Raw genomic sequence first — 21,775 nt, forward strand, 5'->3', positions numbered from 1 at the left:
CTAATTCATGCTAGAAACATGCTAGTAACATGCTAATTCATGCTAGAAAAATGCTAGTAACATGCTAATTAATGCTAGAATCATGCTAATTGATGTTAGCAACTGCTTAGCAACCACTCAGAATACTTTAGCAACCGCCTAGCAACAACCTAGAAACATGCTAACATATATGTACTTATCTATGCCGACTGTTTCAAACTTCATAAAAACTGCTTCAGTTATTTACACTTTAAAACGACTTCAAACTTTTAGACTCGGCTTTTCAAGCCACCATAAAGTTTGTCCTCAAACTTTAATATCTAGTTATTATTATTATTATTATCATTATTGATTCATTAAATGTTTATTATTAATAATTATTATGTATAAATTATTGTTTTCAGACTCAATGAGCAGTGTTCAATAAATGTGAACTTAATTTAATCTATAATAATAATAATTATTATTATCATTATCATTATTATTATTATTATTATTATTATTATTATTATTATTATCATTATTGATTAATTAAAAGTTATAAATTATTGTCTTCAGATTAAACTAGCGTTCAATAAATGTGTTCTTTATTTAATCTATAATAATAATAATAATAATTATGATTATTATGATTGTTATTATTATTATTATTATTATTATTATTATTATTATTATTATTGATTCATTAAATGTTTATTATTAATAATTATTATGTATAAATGATTGTTTTCAGACTCAATGAACAATGTTCAATAAATGTGTACTTAATTTAATCTATAATAATAATAATTATTATTATTATTGATTAGTCAAAGGTTAATTAAAAATTATGTATAAATTATTGTATTGAGATTAATTGAGCAGTGTTCAATATTTTTGTTTTTATTAAACAGCTTAATTGAGATAATAATTATAGTGTTTTTGCTGCTATATTAAAATTGAAATCTGATCTGTTTCAGGTTCTAAGGCTTAAAGGAGAAATTCAGTACAGAAAAACCCTCATCACGAACAACGGCTCACCTACAGGTGCAGGAGCTCCTGTTGGCATTGCGGTGGATCCGGCACGTGGGTAAGAGGAGATCACCAGAACTCTGCCATAAACCCTGATCTCTGAAATCAATGTCATCTGCCAGGATTGAACTGCCTGAGTACATTAAACAAGAGCCAGCACATAGAGTTGAAGTCAAAATTATTAGCCCTCCTGTGAATTTGTTTTCTTTTTTTAAATATTTCTTAAATGTTGTTTAACAGAGCAAGGAATTTTTCTGTATTTCCTATAATATTTTTTCTTCTGAAGAAAGTCTTATTTGTTTTATTTCGGCTAGAATAAAAGCAGTTTTTCATTTTTTAAAAACCATTTTAAGCTCAATATTATTAGCCCCTTTAAGCTATATTTTTTATTGATAGTCTACAGAACGAACCATCGATATACAATAACTTGCCTAATTACCCTAACCTGCCTAGTTAACCTAATTAACCTAGTTAAGCCTTTAAAGCCTTTAAGTTTTTAATTTTTTAAAAGCCATTTAAGGTCAAAATATTTTTTTTGATAGTCTACAGAACAACTGTTATACAGTACAATGACTTGCCTAATTACCCTAACTTAACCTAATTAACCTAGTTAAGCCTTTAAATGTCACTTTAAGCTGTATAGAAGTGTCTTGAAAAATATCTAGTCAAATATTATTTACTGTCATCATGACAAAGATAAAATAAATCAGTTATTAGAAATGAGTTATTAAAAACTATTATGATTAGAAATGTGTTGAAGAAATCTTCTCTCTGTTAAACAGAAATTAGGAAAACAAATAAACAGGAGGGCTAATAATTCAGTAGGGCTAATAATTCTGACTTCAACTGTACATAGTATTGATCAGTCCTCAGAATATATACTTTTTTAAACGAAGGCCATGTTTGCTGCATTTATACACCTGCAGATGCAGATAAGCTGTGGTTTCTCTTTGGTGATCTTGTGTTTGTGTTTTAGAAAGATGTACTGGACTGATCATGGAACAGAAAGCGGGATCCCGGCTAAAGTGGCATCGGCAGATATGGACGGCTCCAACGCGGCCATCCTCTTCACACATAATCTAGAACATGTGGAGTTTATAACCATAGACATCAGAGAGAACAAACTCTACTGGGCCGTCACAGGGACTGGTGTGGTATGACCTTTTACACACGTTTGACTCATGCAATCAGGAAAAAATGTGACCGAAAATTAGGATTGTGAGGGTTAAAAAATCTGAATTAAATACTAAATTGAATTTGAACTAAATACTAAGAATTGAATTAAGTTTAAATAAAATGGTTAGCAATGCATATTACTAATCAAAATGTTTTGGTTTATTTACATTTGGAAATTTTCTAAATATCTCCATGGAAGCCCTACTGAAAAAACCAGCTTAAACCAGCCTAGGCTGGTTGGTTGGTTTTAACTGGTTGACCAGGCTGGTTTTAGAGGGGTTTAGGCCATTTCCAGGCTGATTTCCAGCCATTTCCAGCCTGGTCTTAGCTGGTCAGGTTGGGAGATGACCAGCTAAAACCAGCTTGACCAGCCTAGCCAGGCTGGGAGCCCAGCCAAATGTCCAGCTTAATGTCCAGCTTAAACCAGGCTGGTCAAGTTGGTTTTAGCTGGATTTAACTGGTCATTTTCCAGCCTGACCAGCTAAGACCAGGCTGGAAATGGCTGGAAATCAGCCTGGAAATGGCCAAAACCCCTCTAAAACCAGGCTGGTCAACCAGCTAAAACCAGCCAACCAGCCTAGGCTGGTTTAAGCTGGATTTTTCAGCAGGGAGATGATATAATGATTATTAATATAAGACGTAACATAGGTTTTGAGGTCCAGGGTCACAAACACCTATCGTTTTAGCACATGGCTAAAACATTGGATCATGCTGCTAGAATGAATTTGCATTGCTAGCACATTTCTAGCATGTTTAGGACACGGTTGACGTGTTCTAGTGTACTGCTAGTATGTTGATTATGCTGCTTATACTGTCTTAACATGAATTAACATGTTAAAAGAAAACGATTTAACATATTTCTATCACTTTTTAACATTTCTAACATCTTTTATCATGCAGTTAGCATGTTTTATGACCTGGCTGACATGTTCTAGCTCATTGTTAACAGGAATTATCATGTGTGCTGCTAGTTCATTTCTCACGTAGCATGTTTACAGCATGTGTAGTGTTTTGAATCATGTTTGCTGCCTTCAAATTTAAATAGGTAAAAGTTTCTAATTAGACCGGAAGTAAAAAATATACTAGCATGAATTAGCATGTTGCTAAAACAAAAGAAAGAAACTATTTAACATATTTTCTATCATGTTTTAGCTCATTGTTAGCATGAATTATGAAATGTGTTGCTAGCTCATTTCTCACATAAAATGTTTTAGCATGTTTTCAACATGTAGTATGTTGTTACTATTGTCTGAAAGCATAGGCAGCTGATTTGCTGACCTTGCTGTCCTATCAGGCAGTGACTTTAGAGACAGCATTTGTGCATATCTTCTCAGATAGCATAGCAATTTAATCATGTTCTACAAAATAGAGAGCTTTAGTGATGACTAAGGGAATATTTGCTTACTACAATACCAAGTTCTTGTTAGAAACTACGTCACAAGTGGAAAACATTTGTGAAAACCAGATAAAATGACACCTAAGTGGAACTTCTAGACGCCATCTTTATTTTTTAGGTTTTTAGCTCAACTGTCAGAAATGGAGAGCGGAAGAGAATTTGTGCGATATTAAAAGGAATCATCTGTGCTGCCTTCAAAAATTGATCAGATAGAGGTTTCCTATTAGACAGGAAGTAAAATATGCTAGCATGAATTAGCATGTTGCTTAAATAAAAGAAAGGGCGTCACTGTGGCGCAGTGGGTAGCACAATCGCCTCACAGCAAGAAGGTCGCTGGTTCGAGCCTTAGCTGGGTCAGTTGGCATTTCTGTGTGGGGTTTGCATGTTCTCCCCGTGTTGGCGTGGGTTTCTTCTGGGTGCTCCGGTTTCCCCCACAAGTCCAAAGACGTGCGCTATAGGTGGAATGGGTGAGCAAAATTGTCGGGCATCCGCTGCGTAAAACATATGCTGGATAAGTTGATGGTTCATTCCGCTGTGGCGACCACAGATTAATAAAGGGACTAAACTGAAAAGAAAATGAATGAATGAATTAATGAATGAAACAAATGATTTAACATATTTTCTGTCATGTTTTAACACGTTTTAGAATGTTAATAGCATGTTTTGGTATCTCACTAGCATGTCTAGTGTGCTGTTAGCATCTTTTAATACCACACAAGCATGAATTTTGTCTTAACACTCGATACATTATCTGCTAAATTTAAGTTATTTCAAAGACTCTAGAATACACATTTCATTTATGTAGTTTTGAGTGGGGAAAAGTGTAACGGTCAATATGATGAATAAAGCCCCGCCTTCTAGTACAGGAGCCAGTCAGCAATCACTATAGACCAGGGGTCACCGAACTTGTTCCTGGAGGTCTGGTGTCCTGCAGATTTTAGCTCCAACCCTAATCAAACACACCTGAACAAGCTAATCAAGGTCTTACTAGGTATACTTGAAACACCCAGGTGTGTTGAGGCAAGTTGGAGCTAAACCCTGCAGGGAACCGGACCTTCAGGAACGAGCTTGGTGACCCCTGTGAAAGACTGACGATTCTCCGAAAATGTGTGTTCTGCAGATTTTGTGTGATTCTAGCGTTTAGAAATGAAACTAAAGAGACAGTTGTAGTTTAATTTTATCGGTGATTCCTAATATGAAATTTTATCGTAAGCTTAGCAAGCCATTTTGGAGAATTTGATGATTCCCCATTCAAACAGAATGCCCGAGCATACTGATGAGAGGCATTTCAAGATGGCCGCCGAGTGAAATGACTTGCCTTAAAGGGACTTTGGTTATTAAGCCTACATAATAGCTGTAATGCTGCACATGTTTGTTTTCTGTCTCAGATCGAGCGTGGTGACCCTGACGGATCGAACCGCATTACTATGGTAAACGGACTGTCCCATCCTTGGGGTGTGGCGGTGTACGACTCCTACCTGTACTTCACTGATCGAGACTTTGAGGTGATTGAACGTGTGGATAAAGCCACAGGACTCAACCGGGTCGTAATGCGGGATAATGTGGCCGGTCTCAGAGTACTCAAAGTACACCACAGAGACTGTAAGTAGAATGAAAACCGACAAATCGTTAAAATATGAAGGCTGTGTTCCTAAACTGACTGTAATAAGCTGATTTTTTTTCTGTCTACTATCTGCATGGGCTGTTTGTAAATCTACTATAGATTATTTTGCACTTTTTTTACATACAACATGCTGATGTACAGTTGATTTGAAGGGATAATTCACCCAAAAATGAAAATTCTGTCGTTAATTTCTCCCCCTCATGCTGTACTAAATGCCATGACAGAATTTTCACTATTGAACTATCCCTTTAAGTGAAGTTTGGTTAAAGCATGTTGCTAAGCTAATAATATAGACTCATATTCAGTTCAGTTCAAGGTTATTTGTGTAGCGGTTTTCATAATATTATTGTTTTAAAGCAGCTTTACAAAAGGTGCACATTATTGCATTACAATCAAAATAGTTACTACAACTAGTTACTAATAACTTTAACTAATTAACTCATATAAGCTAACTCATATGAGCTTAACATAAACTTATATAAATTAACTCATATAAACTTAAAACTACACATCACACACTAATATTTGATAAAATAGTCCATTTCAAGGGAGTGTCATGGTAGCACAGTGGGTAGCACAAGCGCCTCACAGCAAGAAGGTCACTGGTTTGAGCCTCGGCTGGCTCAGTTGTCATTTCTGTGTGGAGTTTGCATGTTCTTCCCATGTCCGCGTGGGTTTCTTCTGGGTGCTCCGGTTTCCCCACAAGTCCAAAGACATGCGGTACCGGTGAATTGGGTAAGCTAAATTGTCCATAGTTTATGTTTGTGAATGAGTGTGTATGGGTGTATGCGTAAAACATATGGCGACCCCAGATTATTAAAGGGAGTAAGCCAAAAAGAAAATGAATGAATGACTCCATTTCAATCTTAATAAGGAAAGCCACTTCATGCAAAACCACTTTTTTATGCATAAGTTTGAGATCTTTTTATTCGTAAAATCTTCCACAATAGATAAAATAAAATATACAGAAATATCCGTTGATGTTTTAGTACACACTGTAAAAAATGCAGGGTTCCTTACAATTCCTTCATGTTGTTCCAACACAAATATATTAAGTTAACATAATCTTTTTGTTTTTCAAAATTGAAGTGGATTGAACATAAAACAATTAAGTTGTCCCCCCCAAAAAAACGTAAGAATTGTGTTGTTTAAACTCAATTTAATTAAGTAGTTTGAACAAGCAGCAATAATTATTATATGAGTGCATATTATGGTAACATAATATTTGCAATGCTAAACATAACATTTCAGAACATTTGTATTACAGAATGGGTGGTAAATACATACAATACAATATGATAATAATAGCAATAGTTTCTGCTAGTTTCATTTATTTACGCTACTTTAACATTTATTATTCGTTCATTCATTTTCTTTTCAGCTGAGTCTCTTTATTAATCAGGGGTCGCCACAGTGGAATGAACCGCCAACTTATCCAGCTTATGTTTTACGCAGTGAATGCCCTTCCAGCTGCAACCCATCACTGGGAAACACCCATACACACTCATTCACACTCATACACTACGGACAATTTAGCTTACCCAATTCACCTGTACCACATGTCTTTGGACCTGTAGGGGAAACCGGAGCACCAGAGTTTGGTAACCCCTTGTTTAAACTACTTATTGAAAATTTGTTGAAACAACACAATTCTCAAGTTTTTTGAGAGACAACTTAATTGTTTTATGTTTAATCCACTTAAATTTATAGAAACAATTAAGTTAACTTTTTTTTAAGTTAACAAAGATTTGTGTCAAGACAACATAATAGAATTGTGTGGAGCGCTGCATTTTTACGGTGTATGAACTATGTGTATACATTCATTTTCTTTTCGGCTTAGTCCCTTTGTTAATCTGGGGTCGCCACAGAGCAATGAACCGCCAACTTATCCAGCAAATGTTTTATGCAATTGATGCCCTTCCAGCTGCAACCCATCACTAGGAAACATCCATACACACTCATTCACACACATACACTACGGATGAATTTAGCTTACTCAATTCACCTATACCACATGTCACTAGACTTGTAGCGGAAACCGGAGCACCCGGAGGAAACCCACACAAACACGAGGAGAACATGCAAACTCCACATAGAAATGCCAACTGACTCAGCCGAGGCTCGAACCAGCAACCTTCTTGCTGTGAGGTGATTGTGCTACCCACTGTGCCAGTGTATAATTTAAAAAATTAAGTAAAGTCAAATTAACAGTTCCAATTTCCAACAGGTTTACAAATTCTTTTTTAAGTAATAATCACTATTTACAGTGTAAACAATCAGATTGCACCTCAAAGTGCCGTTTTTTTGATCATCTATCTTAGACTCATGCCACGGTTGACTGAGGGTGGTCTTTTCTGGAAGTCATCGTAACCTTGATGGTCGTGTAGCAATTACCAGAGAGGGATGAATGACTTTCAATAGGATATCAGTTTACCAATTAGTCCCCCTGTGCCTCAGGGGGACACTCAGCTTTATTCTGAGAAGAATCAGTGTCCCTTTGTTCGCTTTTCAGTGCACATGTTCATTCTTCAGGGCTTTGAACGCCGGCTATTGTGCAAGTGCTTCCAACAAGAAGTAGAAATGATAGAGTAGAAGGAGTCAGAGTATAACCATATACACAAGGAAACAGCTATTAACAAAAAATAACATATAGCAGACCACACTGCAAAAAGTATTTGGTTCCACACCATCGATTTGTGATGGGACATCATGAATTAATTAAGTTAGTTTAAAAATGTAAGTGGATTGAACATACAATTAAGTTTTCCCCCAAAAAAGTCAAGAATTGTGTTGTTTCAGCTTATTTTTAAATAAGTAGATTCAACAAACAGCTAATGTCTTTTTTTGAGTGCAAGGAAAGAGACCAAGTTTTATATCAAGCAGAAGAGCAAAATGCAATACAAAAAAATGGCTAAATTGCACACGTTGTAAAACAAGAGTCACAATAGCTGTTTAATTTCACCAACAACACAGTAACAATAAAAACAATACATATAAAATCTGTATGTTTGTAGCATGTTAAAGGGCACCCATTATGCAAAATCAACTTTTGAAAGCTGTTTTGGACAGAACTGTGTGTAGGTATAGTGTGTTTACAGTCATATTGGAGTGGTAGAAACACAACAAGTCTCTTTTTAATAATTTCCTGATGTTAAAATAGGATCCAAATCCCAGTGATTTTGAAGTCCACCACAACGTAAGGTAGGAGTGCAGTTTTCCCCGCCCACTGAATTGATTGACAGGCGCGAATTAACATAGTAACACATATAAAATGTCCACAGAACAGGATTTGCAAAGAAACTGGGATTAAAAGATCTGATCCAACTGTCTGTGATCATCTGCACCTCAACAATGGGTTTTATAAGTTTACACTGTTTTTAAAACAAAGCTTGTTTGTAATAAAGTAAAGACAGTAAAATCTTCTGTTCATTCAGCGCTACCCTCTGACACTTACCTCTGTATGGATGGCTTTTCTGGTGTTACCAGTTTGTCCAGTGGCTTGCCGTGTACGTTGGACACGACTTTGGACATGGAACAGAGATGACTACGATGACTGGGTTCGAGTCCAGTGAAAAACAGTTCCAGAAACCAGCTAAAGCAAAATAAATAAATAAACAACAGGCTGAAAATGTGGTAAAATCCCACAGCCGTGATGGCTTTTCATTTTCTAGATTGCTTTTGAAAACAATTGGTTGGGTTTAGGGAAGTCAGTCGGTTTGTCAGTCAGTCGACAGCAAGCTGGCCTGGTCTGCTAAAGTGTATATTGCAATCTTTGGAGGATTTACGTGAGAAGAGGATGCACGAGAGGAATTTGAGATCATCAAAAAGCATGTACAGTGGACTCTGGTGGATTTGCCAGAACAAAAACTGTGAGCAGACGTACATGTCTCTGACCAGACGCTGTCCCTAGAAATGTAGACCTGGGTATGTATCTGCAATGAGCCTGGGTTGGTAAAATCGCTATGTAATTCATAACTGCTCGAATCACCACAGCCGCATAGTGGGCCATATCACACACCCGGTGCAATAAGGCGCAAGACTTGTTTGGCGTGATTTGTTACTATTTTCAGACCAGCGCAACAGTAATTTTCACGTTTTGTGCTACGTTGTTTATATAGTAAATCCATTTGTGCCACTTTGTGGACTCATGGGTGTTCAGGGTCTATAAGGGAGGTGTGTTAAGGCGCATTGTCGGCACGTTGCTATTTTGAGGAACTGAAATAGACAGCACCATTGATCACGTAAAAGCTGGTCTAAAGTATTTGTTTGAATAAAAACAAGTTTAGATTTGTCCAATTGTCGGGTTTTGGAGACGTCTGCATCACCATATGGGGCATAAGAACAGGACGTGTGTTTGGATATAACTCAGTTTTTTGACCACACTTTGTTATTACTGTTCATTTATTCATTTGCTGGAAATTAGAACTGAATTTAGAAATAGTTTTGAAACAAATCTTTGTGCTTAACAAACAAAATTAATTATGTAGGCTGATGGATGTCTACAGTGGAGTGCGTACAACACCGTTTCCTTATCCACAAATGTAAAGTAAAGAGTAAAGAGTAAAAGTAAAGAGAAAGTAAAGAGGCTGAATGGAGGAAGTTTGTTCTTTATCCTTGTGCTGCAGATGAATGCTCTCACTAGTGAAGCATTCAGTTTTTCCACTTACAAAGTCCCCCATGTAAATAGCAAATGCGCCATTGCGTGACGCAACTGACTCTTAAAGGGAATGCGAGATGAGACTCTGATTGGTTTAATGCACATTATGCTCAAAACACACCCCTAACTCATTAAGAGGATAAGCTCAACCCTGTTAGACCATGCGCCACAGCACAAACTGTATTATTCTGGACTTAAAATAGCAAAAGTGGATTCGGACACGTCCTTAATGCTTTTGCGCCATGCGCTTTAGACTCTGCACCTAGATCGTTAAAATAGAACCCTGTATCAGTAAACGCAAGTGTGTATGTAAGTGTGTATGTGCTGCAAACTTTTGCAACAGCGTTTGTGTGACTCATCGCTTTTGACTTACTTGGTATTTTTGATTAATGAGCTGGATTACAACTTCATCCTTGTGTGTTTCTGTTATGATTAGTGATGCAGAATATGTGCTTCGTAAAAACCAATACACAGTCAATTTCTTAATAATAGGCAGGTAATAAAGCACTAGTTCATAGGGAGAATTGGTCCTTAAACTAAAGGGTTACCAGTTTTTTCAGTCCTAAATGGAAGTCTCATGCAGAGGAGGTGGATGTGCACCAGTGATAGGAATGTGTATGCATTACCCGAACGGCTAGACATGACTCCGTTTATCTGTGAAGTTTTCTTGTAAAGGTATTAAATGTCTCCGTCTCGTTTTCTTATCTGTCTTCTCTCTGTCTGTCTCTCTTACAGCGTCAGCCGGTTCGTCTAACGGCTGCAGTAATAATGTGGGCACGTGTGAGCAGTTGTGTCTCCCTCGTCCCGGTGGTCTGTTCAGCTGTGCCTGTGCAACAGGGTTTAAACTCAGTGCTGATAACCGGACCTGTTCTCCATATCAGTCATACGTGGTGATCTCTATGCTCACTGCCATTAAGGGCTTCAGTCTGGAGGGAGCGGATCACTCTGAGTCAATGGTGCCCGTGGCTGGAAGAGGTGGGGATTGTATAGATAAAAAGAAAGTAATAATATTGTTTTAAATTTATAAGTTATTGTAATATACATTTAAAGTCAAAATTACTAGCCCGCCTGTGAATTTTATTTATTTTTTTAATATTCCCAAATGATGTTTAACAGAGCAAGGAAATTTTTCACAGTATTGCCTATATTTTTGCTTCTGGAGAAAGTCTTGTTGTATTATTTCGGCTAGAATGAAAGCCATTTTAAGGTCAATATTATTAGTCCCCTTAAGGAATATATTTTTTTCGATTGTCTACAGAACAAACCATCATCATACAGTGAATTACCCTAACTTGCCTAATTAACCTAATTAAGCCTTTAAATGTCACTTTAAGCTGAATACCAGCATCCTGAAGAATATCTAGTAAAATAGTATAGTCATCATGGCAAAGATAAAAGAAATCAGTTGTTAGAAATGAGTTATTTAAACTATTATGTTTAGAAATGTGTTTAGAAAATATCTTCTTTACGTTCAACAGAAATTGGGAAGAAAAATATACAGGGGGGCTAATAATTCTGACTTCTGCCGTATTTAATTCATAGAATATAATATTATATGTGACCCTGAACCACAAAAACAAATGGCTCATCCAAACAGAATGCTTCAAATGTCTAAAAATACAGGATGCAGCTTTCTGGAATGGTTTTTAAAAAATGTAATGTAAAGCACGAGGGTATCCAGATACAGCCATAGAGTGCCTGTTAACAGAAACTTGCTGTTTAATAAAAAAAAAAAAAAAGCTTGCCTGGCCTCCGCGTTCATCTGGTTGGTCTACTGCTTTGAAACTGACACTGATGAGTGGTGCTGCATGTAATTATTGACTTTTTTTGACATGGTGTCTAAAAAATGCGTCTTCAAAAAACACAAGCATCCGTCAACGTGTTTACACTGAAAACCAATGTAGCACACTGGAATGGAAAAACACATTTTGTGTGAAGGAGCCGTAAGGTTGCTCAGGTATACGTTTTATCCATAATCAAAAATATATTGTATGAGTAAAAATTATTGATTTTTCTTAGAAAATGTTAAAAATGTAAGTAAATAAATATTTAATGAAGTTATTTTCTAAATTTCTAACAGCAAATATATCAATATGTAATTTTATTATATTTAATTATTTATAATATGGATTTCTAAGAACTTTTAATCGATTTTTTTTCAGTATTTAGATTTTTTAAACCCTCAGATTCCAGATTTTCAAAAAGTTGTATTCGCCAAATATTACGCTACCCTAACAAGCCTTACTGTACATCAATGGAAAGTTTGTTTGTTTGTTTATTTATTTATTTAAATGTATTTGTTTGTTTGTTTTTATGTATTTCTTAAATGGTTTATTAAATATTTTTTATATTTTATATAATAGGAGCTTTTAGACATTTGATTAGATTTGTTTTGTTTCTAAATTTTTAGCTATATATTGCTATAGCGCCTATACTTTTCCCCCCAAAAAACTGATAGAAGAATATCAGTACAACAATAAATGGCAGAAAATACTACATGTATATTTAGTATACGAAAGTATTTTTATATATGAAAAATGGCACACAAAGACATTTATGTGGAAAAGGCTTGGTTATGGGTGTGACATCTCTCTGTTATGGATGTAACATATGTGAAATTGGCACTTTTTTTTTTACTTTGGCAAATCAAATATAATTGTTTGAAAACATTTTTTTGAGTATTTTTTAAGTACTGTAAAATACTTGCTTACACAAAAAAGCTTTAATGAAAAGGTTGACTTTTACAAGATACTTTTTGCTCATGTGTGTGTCTGTGTCCTGTAGGCCGCAATGCTCTTCATGTAGACGTGCACATGGCCTCTAGTTTCATCTACTGGTGTGACTTCAGCAGCACCGTAGCGTCCCAGAACGGCATCCGCAGGATCAAACCGGATGGATCTGCATTCCGCAGCATCGTCACCTCTGGAATCGGACGAAACGGCATACGGGGCATTGCCGTAGACTGGGCTGCAGGTGAGAACTTGCATTTGTGGTCTTTTTTAGTGTTGCTACAATTTTGGAATTTTAACTTAGAAATGATCCCTTTAAAAATATTGATATTCGATGGCATTGTCAATATTCCATTAGCACAGAATTGATTCAAATTATAATATGTATGCATGTCTTCATTTGCAAAGTTTAAACCTCAAGCAAGGCTTAAGGTTGAAGATTTTTACCTGCCCTGCATCCTTTATAATTAAAGTAGAAAAAATATATATTTTCATTGTTTTGAAAGGTAGCATGGTAGCTCAGTGGTTAGCACTGTCGCCTCACAGCAAGAAGGTTGAGTCTGGACTAGGCGAGGTGGGATTTCTGTGTGGAGTTTGCATGTTCTCTCCGTGTTGGCGTGGGTTTTCTCCGGGTGCTCCGGTTTTCCCCACAGTCCAAAGACATGCGCAATAGGTGAATTAGATGAACTAAATTGACCGTATTGTATGAGAGAGTGTGTGAATGTGAGAGTGAATGGTTGTTTCCCAGTACTGGGTTGCAGCTGAAATGGCGTCTGCTGTGTAAAGCCTATGCTGGAATAGTTGGCAGTTCATTCTGCTGTGGCGACCCCTGATAAATAAGGGACTAAGCTGAAGAAACTTCTTGTGCAGGGATTTAGTCTAGGCGCCGGAGGCTAGAGAATGTTGGACGTCCATCGTGGAGAAGCTGCAGCTATGAGTAGGTCACCGACGGGTGTTCAGGCTGGGATCAATGCAGAGACTCGTCTGTTACTGGGTCTTTCAGGAATCAATCCCATGCTCTCCACTCCTCCATGACCGCCACAGAATCTGCTCAGGATACAGCCTGGTCCAGGGTTATGGAGACCTCTAGAAGACCTCCATGGTTGGCATCATCAGACAGACTAGATTACTGGCGGATTACTGTGTGTGATCGAACTATGCAAAATTTGCAATTCGAATCTTCTACTGTTGGTGCGAACCCAGCTGCGTCGGCCAATCAGAAAGGAGAAAACATTGCGCACGCCAACTCCATGAGGGGAAAACTCTGGTTGTAGTGTCCACATGACCACACATTACCCGGAGTTTTCAGAAAGTTTTGGTTTCAGTCACCTGACACTGCACACGACACTTTCTGTGCACACGAAAACGTATAGAGAAATTGTGATTTTGAAAATACCTGTGTTTGTTTGGACAGGGCCTAAAACAAGCTGATAAAAACTGGATAAATGAACCAAGTGAAACTGTGGCAGGACAGACTAAATTTTGGTTGGATTGAAACACAATTGTAATTGCATCAACCGGCCGAATGAGAGTGTGGCTGTAAAAGTTTTATTGTTTCTTCTCAAAATTGCAGTATCAATTATTATTGACATTTTGATACTGTTGAAAACACGGTTTTGTTTGACCATTCCTCTGGTCATGCAATATAATTATGGCAGATTGAAACTAATGTGGCTACATTCTACATCCAATGAATGTGAACACCAGTGCCAGGCACCTCAGAAAGACTTGATTCAGAGGTCACCACTGTTTTCATGTGCTCTGTACTGTGCCGGAATGTTCTAGAGCAGCTTTAGAGGTCAAAATGGTGAAGCCTGACTATAGGGAACATATTAATGAACTCCCGCTAGTATAAGCACAGACAGGTGGCACTGCAGAGGATTAAAGGTTAACATATGACACAAAAGAGGCTCAGTTAGCTCAGGCTTCTTTAACCCATGACATGTTAAACATAAACTTTTGACCTGAATATATGAATGTGCAAGGCTGCATTAGTTTATCTAATTTGACCTGATTTGTAATTATAGCCATTTTATTCTTATTGTGTATACAGATCAATGTTTTGCATCAGGAAGCTTTTTGAGGGTCTTTTTGATGTCTTCATTTCTCTGCATTTATTTGATCAAACATACAGTCAAAAACTGATATTATGAAATAGTATTAGAGTTTAAAATAATTGTATTTGATTGGATATCACTATGAGCCATTACATACATTTACCTGCAGAAATCATTTAAACTTGTCTTGTAACCAGTATCACTATGTTTTATGGCTTTTTCTAAAAAATTTTTGAAAAGGACAATATATATTTGAGATAAAACTTGTTTATTATTAGCCCCCTGTTTATTTTTTCCCCCAATTTCTGTTTAATGGAGAGCAGATTTTTTAAACACATTTCTAAACATAATAGTTTTAAATAACTCATTTCTAATGGCTGATTTATTTTATCTTTGTCATGATGACATTAAATAATATTTGACTAGATATTTTTCAAGACACCTATATACAGTTTAAAGTGACATTTAAAGGCTTAACTAGGTTATTAGGTAGTGTAATTAGGCAAGTTATTGTATAACCATGGTTTGTTCTGTCGACTATCGAAAAAATATATAGCTTTAAGGGGCTAATAATTTTTGTCTTTAAAATGGTGCTTAAACTGCTTTCATTCTAGCCAAAAAACTAAACAAATAAGACTTCTTCCAGAAGAAAAAATATTATCAGACATACTGTGAAAATTCCTTGCTCCGTTAAACATCATTTAAAAAATATTTTAAAAAGAAAAAAATAATTCAAATGGGGGCTAATAATTCTAACTTCAACTGTATATTGTTCATTATATTTGTATATTTATTGCAATAAAGCATTTTCCATTCATTTTTTAAAAAAAAAGCTCCTTAAACTTCTATAACATAGTTGAGTAATGCAGGGACAGACACAAAATGTATTTTTTTTAATAACTGAAATGACTAAAAATCAATAAAATAAATGTATCATGAAAATGTTTATGAAACTTAGTAGAGTAAACGTAAAAAAGATGAACATTAGACTTAATTATTTCATGATAACTGAAGCTGAATGTAACCCAGCAGGAGCACAACATCATAGATGTTAACATTAGGTTAGATTTATGTAGGTCGTGATGTCAGGTGACCAAAATTTAATGACTAGTCAGCACCCAAGGACATCATTATTTTGATGTCCAATAACCTCAAATTACATTGATATTTGGTTAATTTTAGGTTGATTTTAGGTTGTGTTGGAAAGTGACCAAAATCCAACGTCGAGCCAACATCTTAGACTAATGTCATATTGACATCAAATACTGACATTTCAATTTGTCACGTATGGCAACAAAAATACTGATAGACGTCAAACTGGTAACGTCCACACAACATCAAGCTGCAATATCATTAGACGTTTATATTTGGTTATTTTTAGGTTGCGTTAGAAAGTGACCAAAATCCAACGTCTGTCTGACGGTGGACACTGATGCCGGTCTGACGTTGGGTTCTGACGTCAACCCGATTTTTATTTCCACCCAAAATGCAACGTCCCCACAGCGTTGGGCCACAATGTCAATTTGACTGCTGATAAGATTCAGGAGGCAGAAAAAGTCCAAAATATGAATAGTGGGAGTCTTTAAGTTAATATTTTGATGACAAAATGTCCCTGAATACACATACATACATTTTTTAGAGATATCTTGATATAGTTTGTGTCATTATTCCAAATTTGGTTAATTTCATTAAAAGTTTATTCATTAATTTTCTTTTCAGCTTAGTCCCTTTATTAATCAGGGGTCACCACAGGGTAATGAACCGCCAACTTATCTAGCATTTATTTTATGCAGCGGATGCCCTTCCAGCTGCAACCCATCACTGGGAAACATCCATACGCACTCATTCACACACATACACTACGGCCAGTTTAGCTTACCCAGTTTACCTGTACCACATGTCTTTGGACTTGGAGGGGAAACTGGAGCACCCAGAGGAAACCCACACGAACACGGGGAGAACATGCAAACTCCACACAGAAATGCCAACTGACCCAGCCGAGGCTCGAACCAGCGACCTTCTTGCTGTGAGACGATAATGCTACCTGCTTATATATTCTATTCAATCTCTTATACATTAGGCATCCTGACATTTTTTATATTCTTTGATGAAAAAACAAGCAGATTTGGGCACATTTTGTGCCTAATTAGTGTCAGAAAAAAAACTTAGCATGAATATTGAGCACATTGTGTGTCCATGCACACATTTTGCATCATGATTCTGATGTTTTGTGGATTTTTGTTCCCTCAGGAAACCTCTACTTCACCAATGCCTTTCTGACCGAGACGTACATTGAAGTCATTCGCCTCAATACCACATTCCGCCGTGTCCTTCTCAAGACGCAAGTAGACATGCCCCGTCATATTGTGGTGGATCCCAAAAACAGATACCTCTTCTGGGCTGACTATGGACAGACCCCCAAAATCGAGCGAGCATTTCTAGACGGCTCTAACCGGACAGCTTTGGTTTCCTCTGGCATCATCACCCCCAGAGGCCTTGCTCTGGACCACCGAGACGGATTCATCTACTGGGTGGATGATTCCTTGGATATGATCGCACGAGTTCGGCCTGAAGGGGGCGAGACGGAGGTCGTCCGCTACGGAAGCCGCTATCCGACTCCATATGGCATCACTGTGTTTGAAGGAAATGTAATCTGGGTGGACAGAAACCTCAAGAAAGTCTTCCAAGCAAGCAAACAGCCTGGTGCAACCGACCAGCCGGTCGTGATCCGAGACAACATCAACATGCTGCGAGACGTCACTATTTTTGACCGCAGAATGCAGCCAGGTTCAACCCATGAGCTCAATAACAACCCCTGCTTAGAGTCAAATGGAGGCTGTGCTCATTTCTGCTTCGCCATGGCAGGAGCTCAGACCAGGAAATGTTCGTGTGCCTTTGGGAATCTGGCTGCGGATGACAGCAGCTGTGTGGTATCCGGGATGACTACCTCATTTATACCACAGAAAGCACTGTGCGCTCTCTGCGGCTGGACCCAGAGGATCATTCGCTGCCCTTTCCTGTGGTTAACGTGCCCCGCACTTCGGTGGCGCTTGATTTCGACCGCTTGGATGGCAGGATCTATTTCACCCAGAGCTCGGGAGCGGGCCAGAGCAAGATTAGCTTCATTACTTTGGCTTCGCCTACCTCTCCCGCTACTGAGGTGGCCTCAGGTGAGCAGCTTATTTAAACTCTTAATGCACCCTGACATTGCAGGTTTAGCTTGGAAAGGAAAGTTCATTAAGACAATCTTTGGATGTTGGCTTAACACAGTATCTGCAGTGACATTGTCTGTCAGTGGTTAGTTTGCTGGCTAGATGTTATTTATTATGTATTAAATATTATGTTGGTTAGGTGTGCAGTGAAAGAAGCACTAAATTGACTTTACTCTAAAAAAGTGAGTTAACCTGTTGCTTTTAAAGTGATTAGTTGACTTTAAAAAAAGTTGTAAATCTGCTGCTTTTAAAACAATTTGTTGACTTTAATTTTAAAAAGTGAGTAAACATGTTGCTATTAAAGCGATTAAATGACTGCTTGAAAAAAAAATTGTAAGCATGTTGCTATTAAAGCGATTAATTGACTTTATTTTTTACAAGTGAGTAAACCCATTGCTTTTAAAGCAGTTAGTTGACTTCACTTTAAAAAAAACTGTGAGCAAGCCTGTTGCTTTTAAAGTGATTAGTTGATTTTACTTATAAAAAGTGAGTAAACCTGTTGCTTTTAAATCGATTACTTGAATTTACTTTTAAAAAATGAGTAAATCTGCTGCTTTTAAAGCGATTAGTTGACTTTATTTTTTAAAAGTGAGTAAACCCGTTGCTTTTAAGCAGTTAGTTGACTTTACTTATAAAAGAGTGAGTAAGCCTGCTGCTTTTAACGCGATTAGTTGACTTTACTCTAAAAAAGTAAGTAAACCTGTTTGCTTTTAAGCGATTAGTTGACTTTACTCTAAAAAAGTGAGTAAACCTGTTGCTCTTAAAGCGATTTGTTTGACTTTACTTTTAAAAAGTGAGTAAAACCTGTTGCTTTTAAAGTGATTAGTTGACTCAAAAAAGTGAGTAAACCTGTTGCTTTTAAAGTGATTAGTTTACTCAAAAAAGTGAGTAAACCTGTTGCTTTTAAAGTGATTAGTTTACTCAAAAGAAGTGAGTAAACCTGTTGCTTTTAAAGTGATTAGTTGACTCAAAAAAGTGAGTAAACCTGTTGCTTTTAAAGCGATTAGTTGACTTTACTCTAAAAAAGTGAGTAAACCTGTTGCTTTTAAAGCGATTAGTTGACTTTACTCTAAAAAAGTAAGTAAACCTGTTACTTTTAAAGTGATTAGTTGACTTTACTTTTAAAAAGTGAGTAAACCTGTTGCTTTTAACGCGATTAGTTGACTTTACTCTAAAAAAGTGAGTAAACCTGTTGCTTTTAAAGCGATTAGTTGACTTTACTCTAAAAAAGTGAGTAAACCTGTTGCTTTTAAAGTGATTAGTTGACTTATAAAAAAGTGAGTAAACCTGTTTGCTTTTAAAGTGATTAGTTGACTTTACTCTAAAAAAGTGAGTAAACCTGTTGCTTTTAAAGCGATTAGTTGACTTTACTCTAAAAAAGTGAGTAAACCTGTTGCTTTAAAGCGATTAGTTGACTTTACTTTAAAAAGTGAGTAAACCTGTTGCTTTTAAAGCAATTAGTTGACTTTACTCTAAAAACGTGAGTAAACCTGTTGCTTTTAAAGTGATTAGTTGACTTATAAAAAAGTGAGTAAACCTGTTGCTTTTAAAGTGATTAGTTGACTTTACTCTAAAAAAGTGAGTAAACCTGTTGCTTTTAAAGCGATTAGTTGACTTTACTCTAAAAAAGTGAGTAAACCTGTTGCTTTTAAAGCGATTAGTTGACTTTACTTTAAAAAAGTGAGTAAACCTGTTGCTTTTAAAGCAATTAGTTGACTTTACTCTAAAAACGTGAGTAAACCTGTTGCTTTTAAAGTGATTAGTTGACTTATAAAAAAGTGAGTTAACCTGTTGCTTTTAAAGTGATTAGTTGACTTATAAAAAAGTGAGTTAACCTGTTGCTTTTAAAGCAATTAGTTGACTTATAAAAAAGTGAGTAAACCTGTTACTTTTAAAGTGATTAGTTGACTTTACTCTAAAAAAGTGAGTAAACCTGTTGCTTTTAAAGCAATTAGTTGACTTATAAAAAAGTGAGTAAACCTGTTGCTTTTAAAGCAATTAGTTGACTTTACTCTAAAAAAAGTGAGTAAACCTGTTGCTTTTAAAGCAATTAGTTGACTTATAAAAAAGTGAGTAAACCTGTTACTTTTAAAGTGATTAGTTGACTTTACTCTAAAAAAAGTGAGTAAACCTGTTGCTTTTAAAGCGATTAGTTGACTTTACTCTAAAAAAGTGAGTAAACCTGTTGCTTTTAAAGCGATTAGTTGACTTTACTTTAAAAAAGTGAGTTAACCTGTTGCTTTTAAAGCAATTAGTTGACTTTACTTTAAAAAAGTGAGTAAACCTGTTGCTTTTAAAGCAATTAGTTGACTTATAAAAAAGTGAGTAAACCTGTTGCTTTTAAAGCGATTAGTTGACTTTACTCTAAAAAAGTGAGTTAACCTGTTGCTTTTAAAGCGATTAGTTGACTTTACTCTAAAAAAGTGAGTTAACCTGTTGCTTTTAAAGCGATTAGTTGACTTTACTCTAAAAAAGTGAGTAAACCTGTTGCTTTTAAAGCGATTAGTTGACTTTACTCTAAAAAAGTGAGTAAACCTGTTGCTTTTAAAGCGATTAGTTGACTTTACTCTAAAAAATGGAGTTAACCTGTTGCTTTTAAAGCAATTTGTTGACTTTACTTTAAAAAAGTGAGTTAAACCTGTTGCTTTAAAGCAATTAGTTGACTTTACTCTAAAAAAGTGAGTAAACCTGTTGCTTTTAAAGTGATTAGTTGACTTATAAAAAAGTGAGTAAACCTGTTGCTTTTAAAGCGATTAGTTGACTTTACTCTAAAAAAGTGAGTAAACCTGTTGCTTTTAAAGTGATTAGTTGACTTATAAAAAAGTGAGTAAACCTGTTGCTTTTAAAGTGATTAGTTGACTTTACTCTAAAAAAGTGAGTAAACCTGTTGCTTTTAAAGCGATTAGTTGACTTTACTCTAAAAAAGTGAGTAAACCTGTTGCTTTTAAAGCGATTAGTTGACTTTACTTTAAAAAAGTGAGTTAACCTGTTGCTTTTAAAGCAATTAGTTGACTTTACTCTAAAAAAGTGAGTAAACCTGTTGCTTTTAAAGCGATTAGTTGACTTTACTCTAAAAAAGTGAGTAAACCTGTTGCTTTTAAAGTGATTAGTTGACTTATAAAAAAGTGAGTAAACCTGTTGCTTTTAAAGTGATTAGTTGACTTTACTCTAAAAAAGTGAGTAAAACCTGTTGCTTTAAAGCGATTAGTTGACTTACTCTAAAAAAGTGAGTAAACCTGTTGCTTTTAAAGCGATTAGTTGACTTTACTTTAAAAAGTGAGTAAACCTGTTGCTTTTAAAGCAATTAGTTGACTTTACTCTAAAAACGTGAGTAAACCTGTTGCTTTTAAAGTGATTAGTTGACTTATAAAAAAGTGAGTAAACCTGTTGCTTTTAAAGTGATTAGTTGACTTTACTCTAAAAAAGTGAGTAAACCTGTTGCTTTTAAAGCGATTAGTTGACTTTACTCTAAAAAAGTGAGTAAACCTGTTGCTTTTAAAGCGATTAGTTGACTTTACTTTAAAAAAGTGAGTTAACCTGTTGCTTTTAAAGCAATTAGTTGACTTTACTCTAAAAACGTGAGTAAACCTGTTGCTTTTAAAGTGATTAGTTGACTTATAAAAAAGTGAGTTAACCTGTTGCTTTTAAAGTGATTAGTTGACTTATAAAAAAGTGAGTTAACCTGTTGCTTTTAAAGTGATTAGTTGACTTATAAAAAAGTGAGTTAACCTGTTGCTTTTAAAGCAATTAGTTGACTTATAAAAAAGTGAGTAAACCTGTTACTTTTAAAGTGATTAGTTGACTTTACTCTAAAAAAGTGAGTAAACCTGTTGCTTTTAAAGCAATTAGTTGACTTATAAAAAAGTGAGTAAACCTGTTGCTTTTAAAGCAATTAGTTGACTTTACTCTAAAAAAGTGAGTAAACCTGTTGCTT

General features: G+C 35.9%; 1 protein-coding gene across 1 annotated transcript in view; it reads left to right on the top strand.

Annotated features, from left to right (window-relative positions):
• The window catches only part of lrp2a (low density lipoprotein receptor-related protein 2a), a 262,973-nt gene that overhangs the window by 140,445 nt on the left and 100,753 nt on the right, over window positions 1-21,775 (top strand). The window contains 7 exon segments of the mRNA XM_056465930.1: window positions 939-1,048; window positions 1,967-2,144; window positions 4,951-5,164; window positions 10,579-10,818; window positions 12,628-12,816; window positions 16,880-17,560; window positions 17,563-17,799. Coding sequence (XP_056321905.1) covers window positions 939-1,048; window positions 1,967-2,144; window positions 4,951-5,164; window positions 10,579-10,818; window positions 12,628-12,816; window positions 16,880-17,560; window positions 17,563-17,799 — 1,849 coding nt within the window.

This window comes from Danio aesculapii, chromosome 9, assembly GCF_903798145.1.
Source record: "Danio aesculapii chromosome 9, fDanAes4.1, whole genome shotgun sequence".
In the NCBI taxonomy this organism is placed as follows: Eukaryota; Metazoa; Chordata; class Actinopteri; order Cypriniformes; family Danionidae; genus Danio; species Danio aesculapii.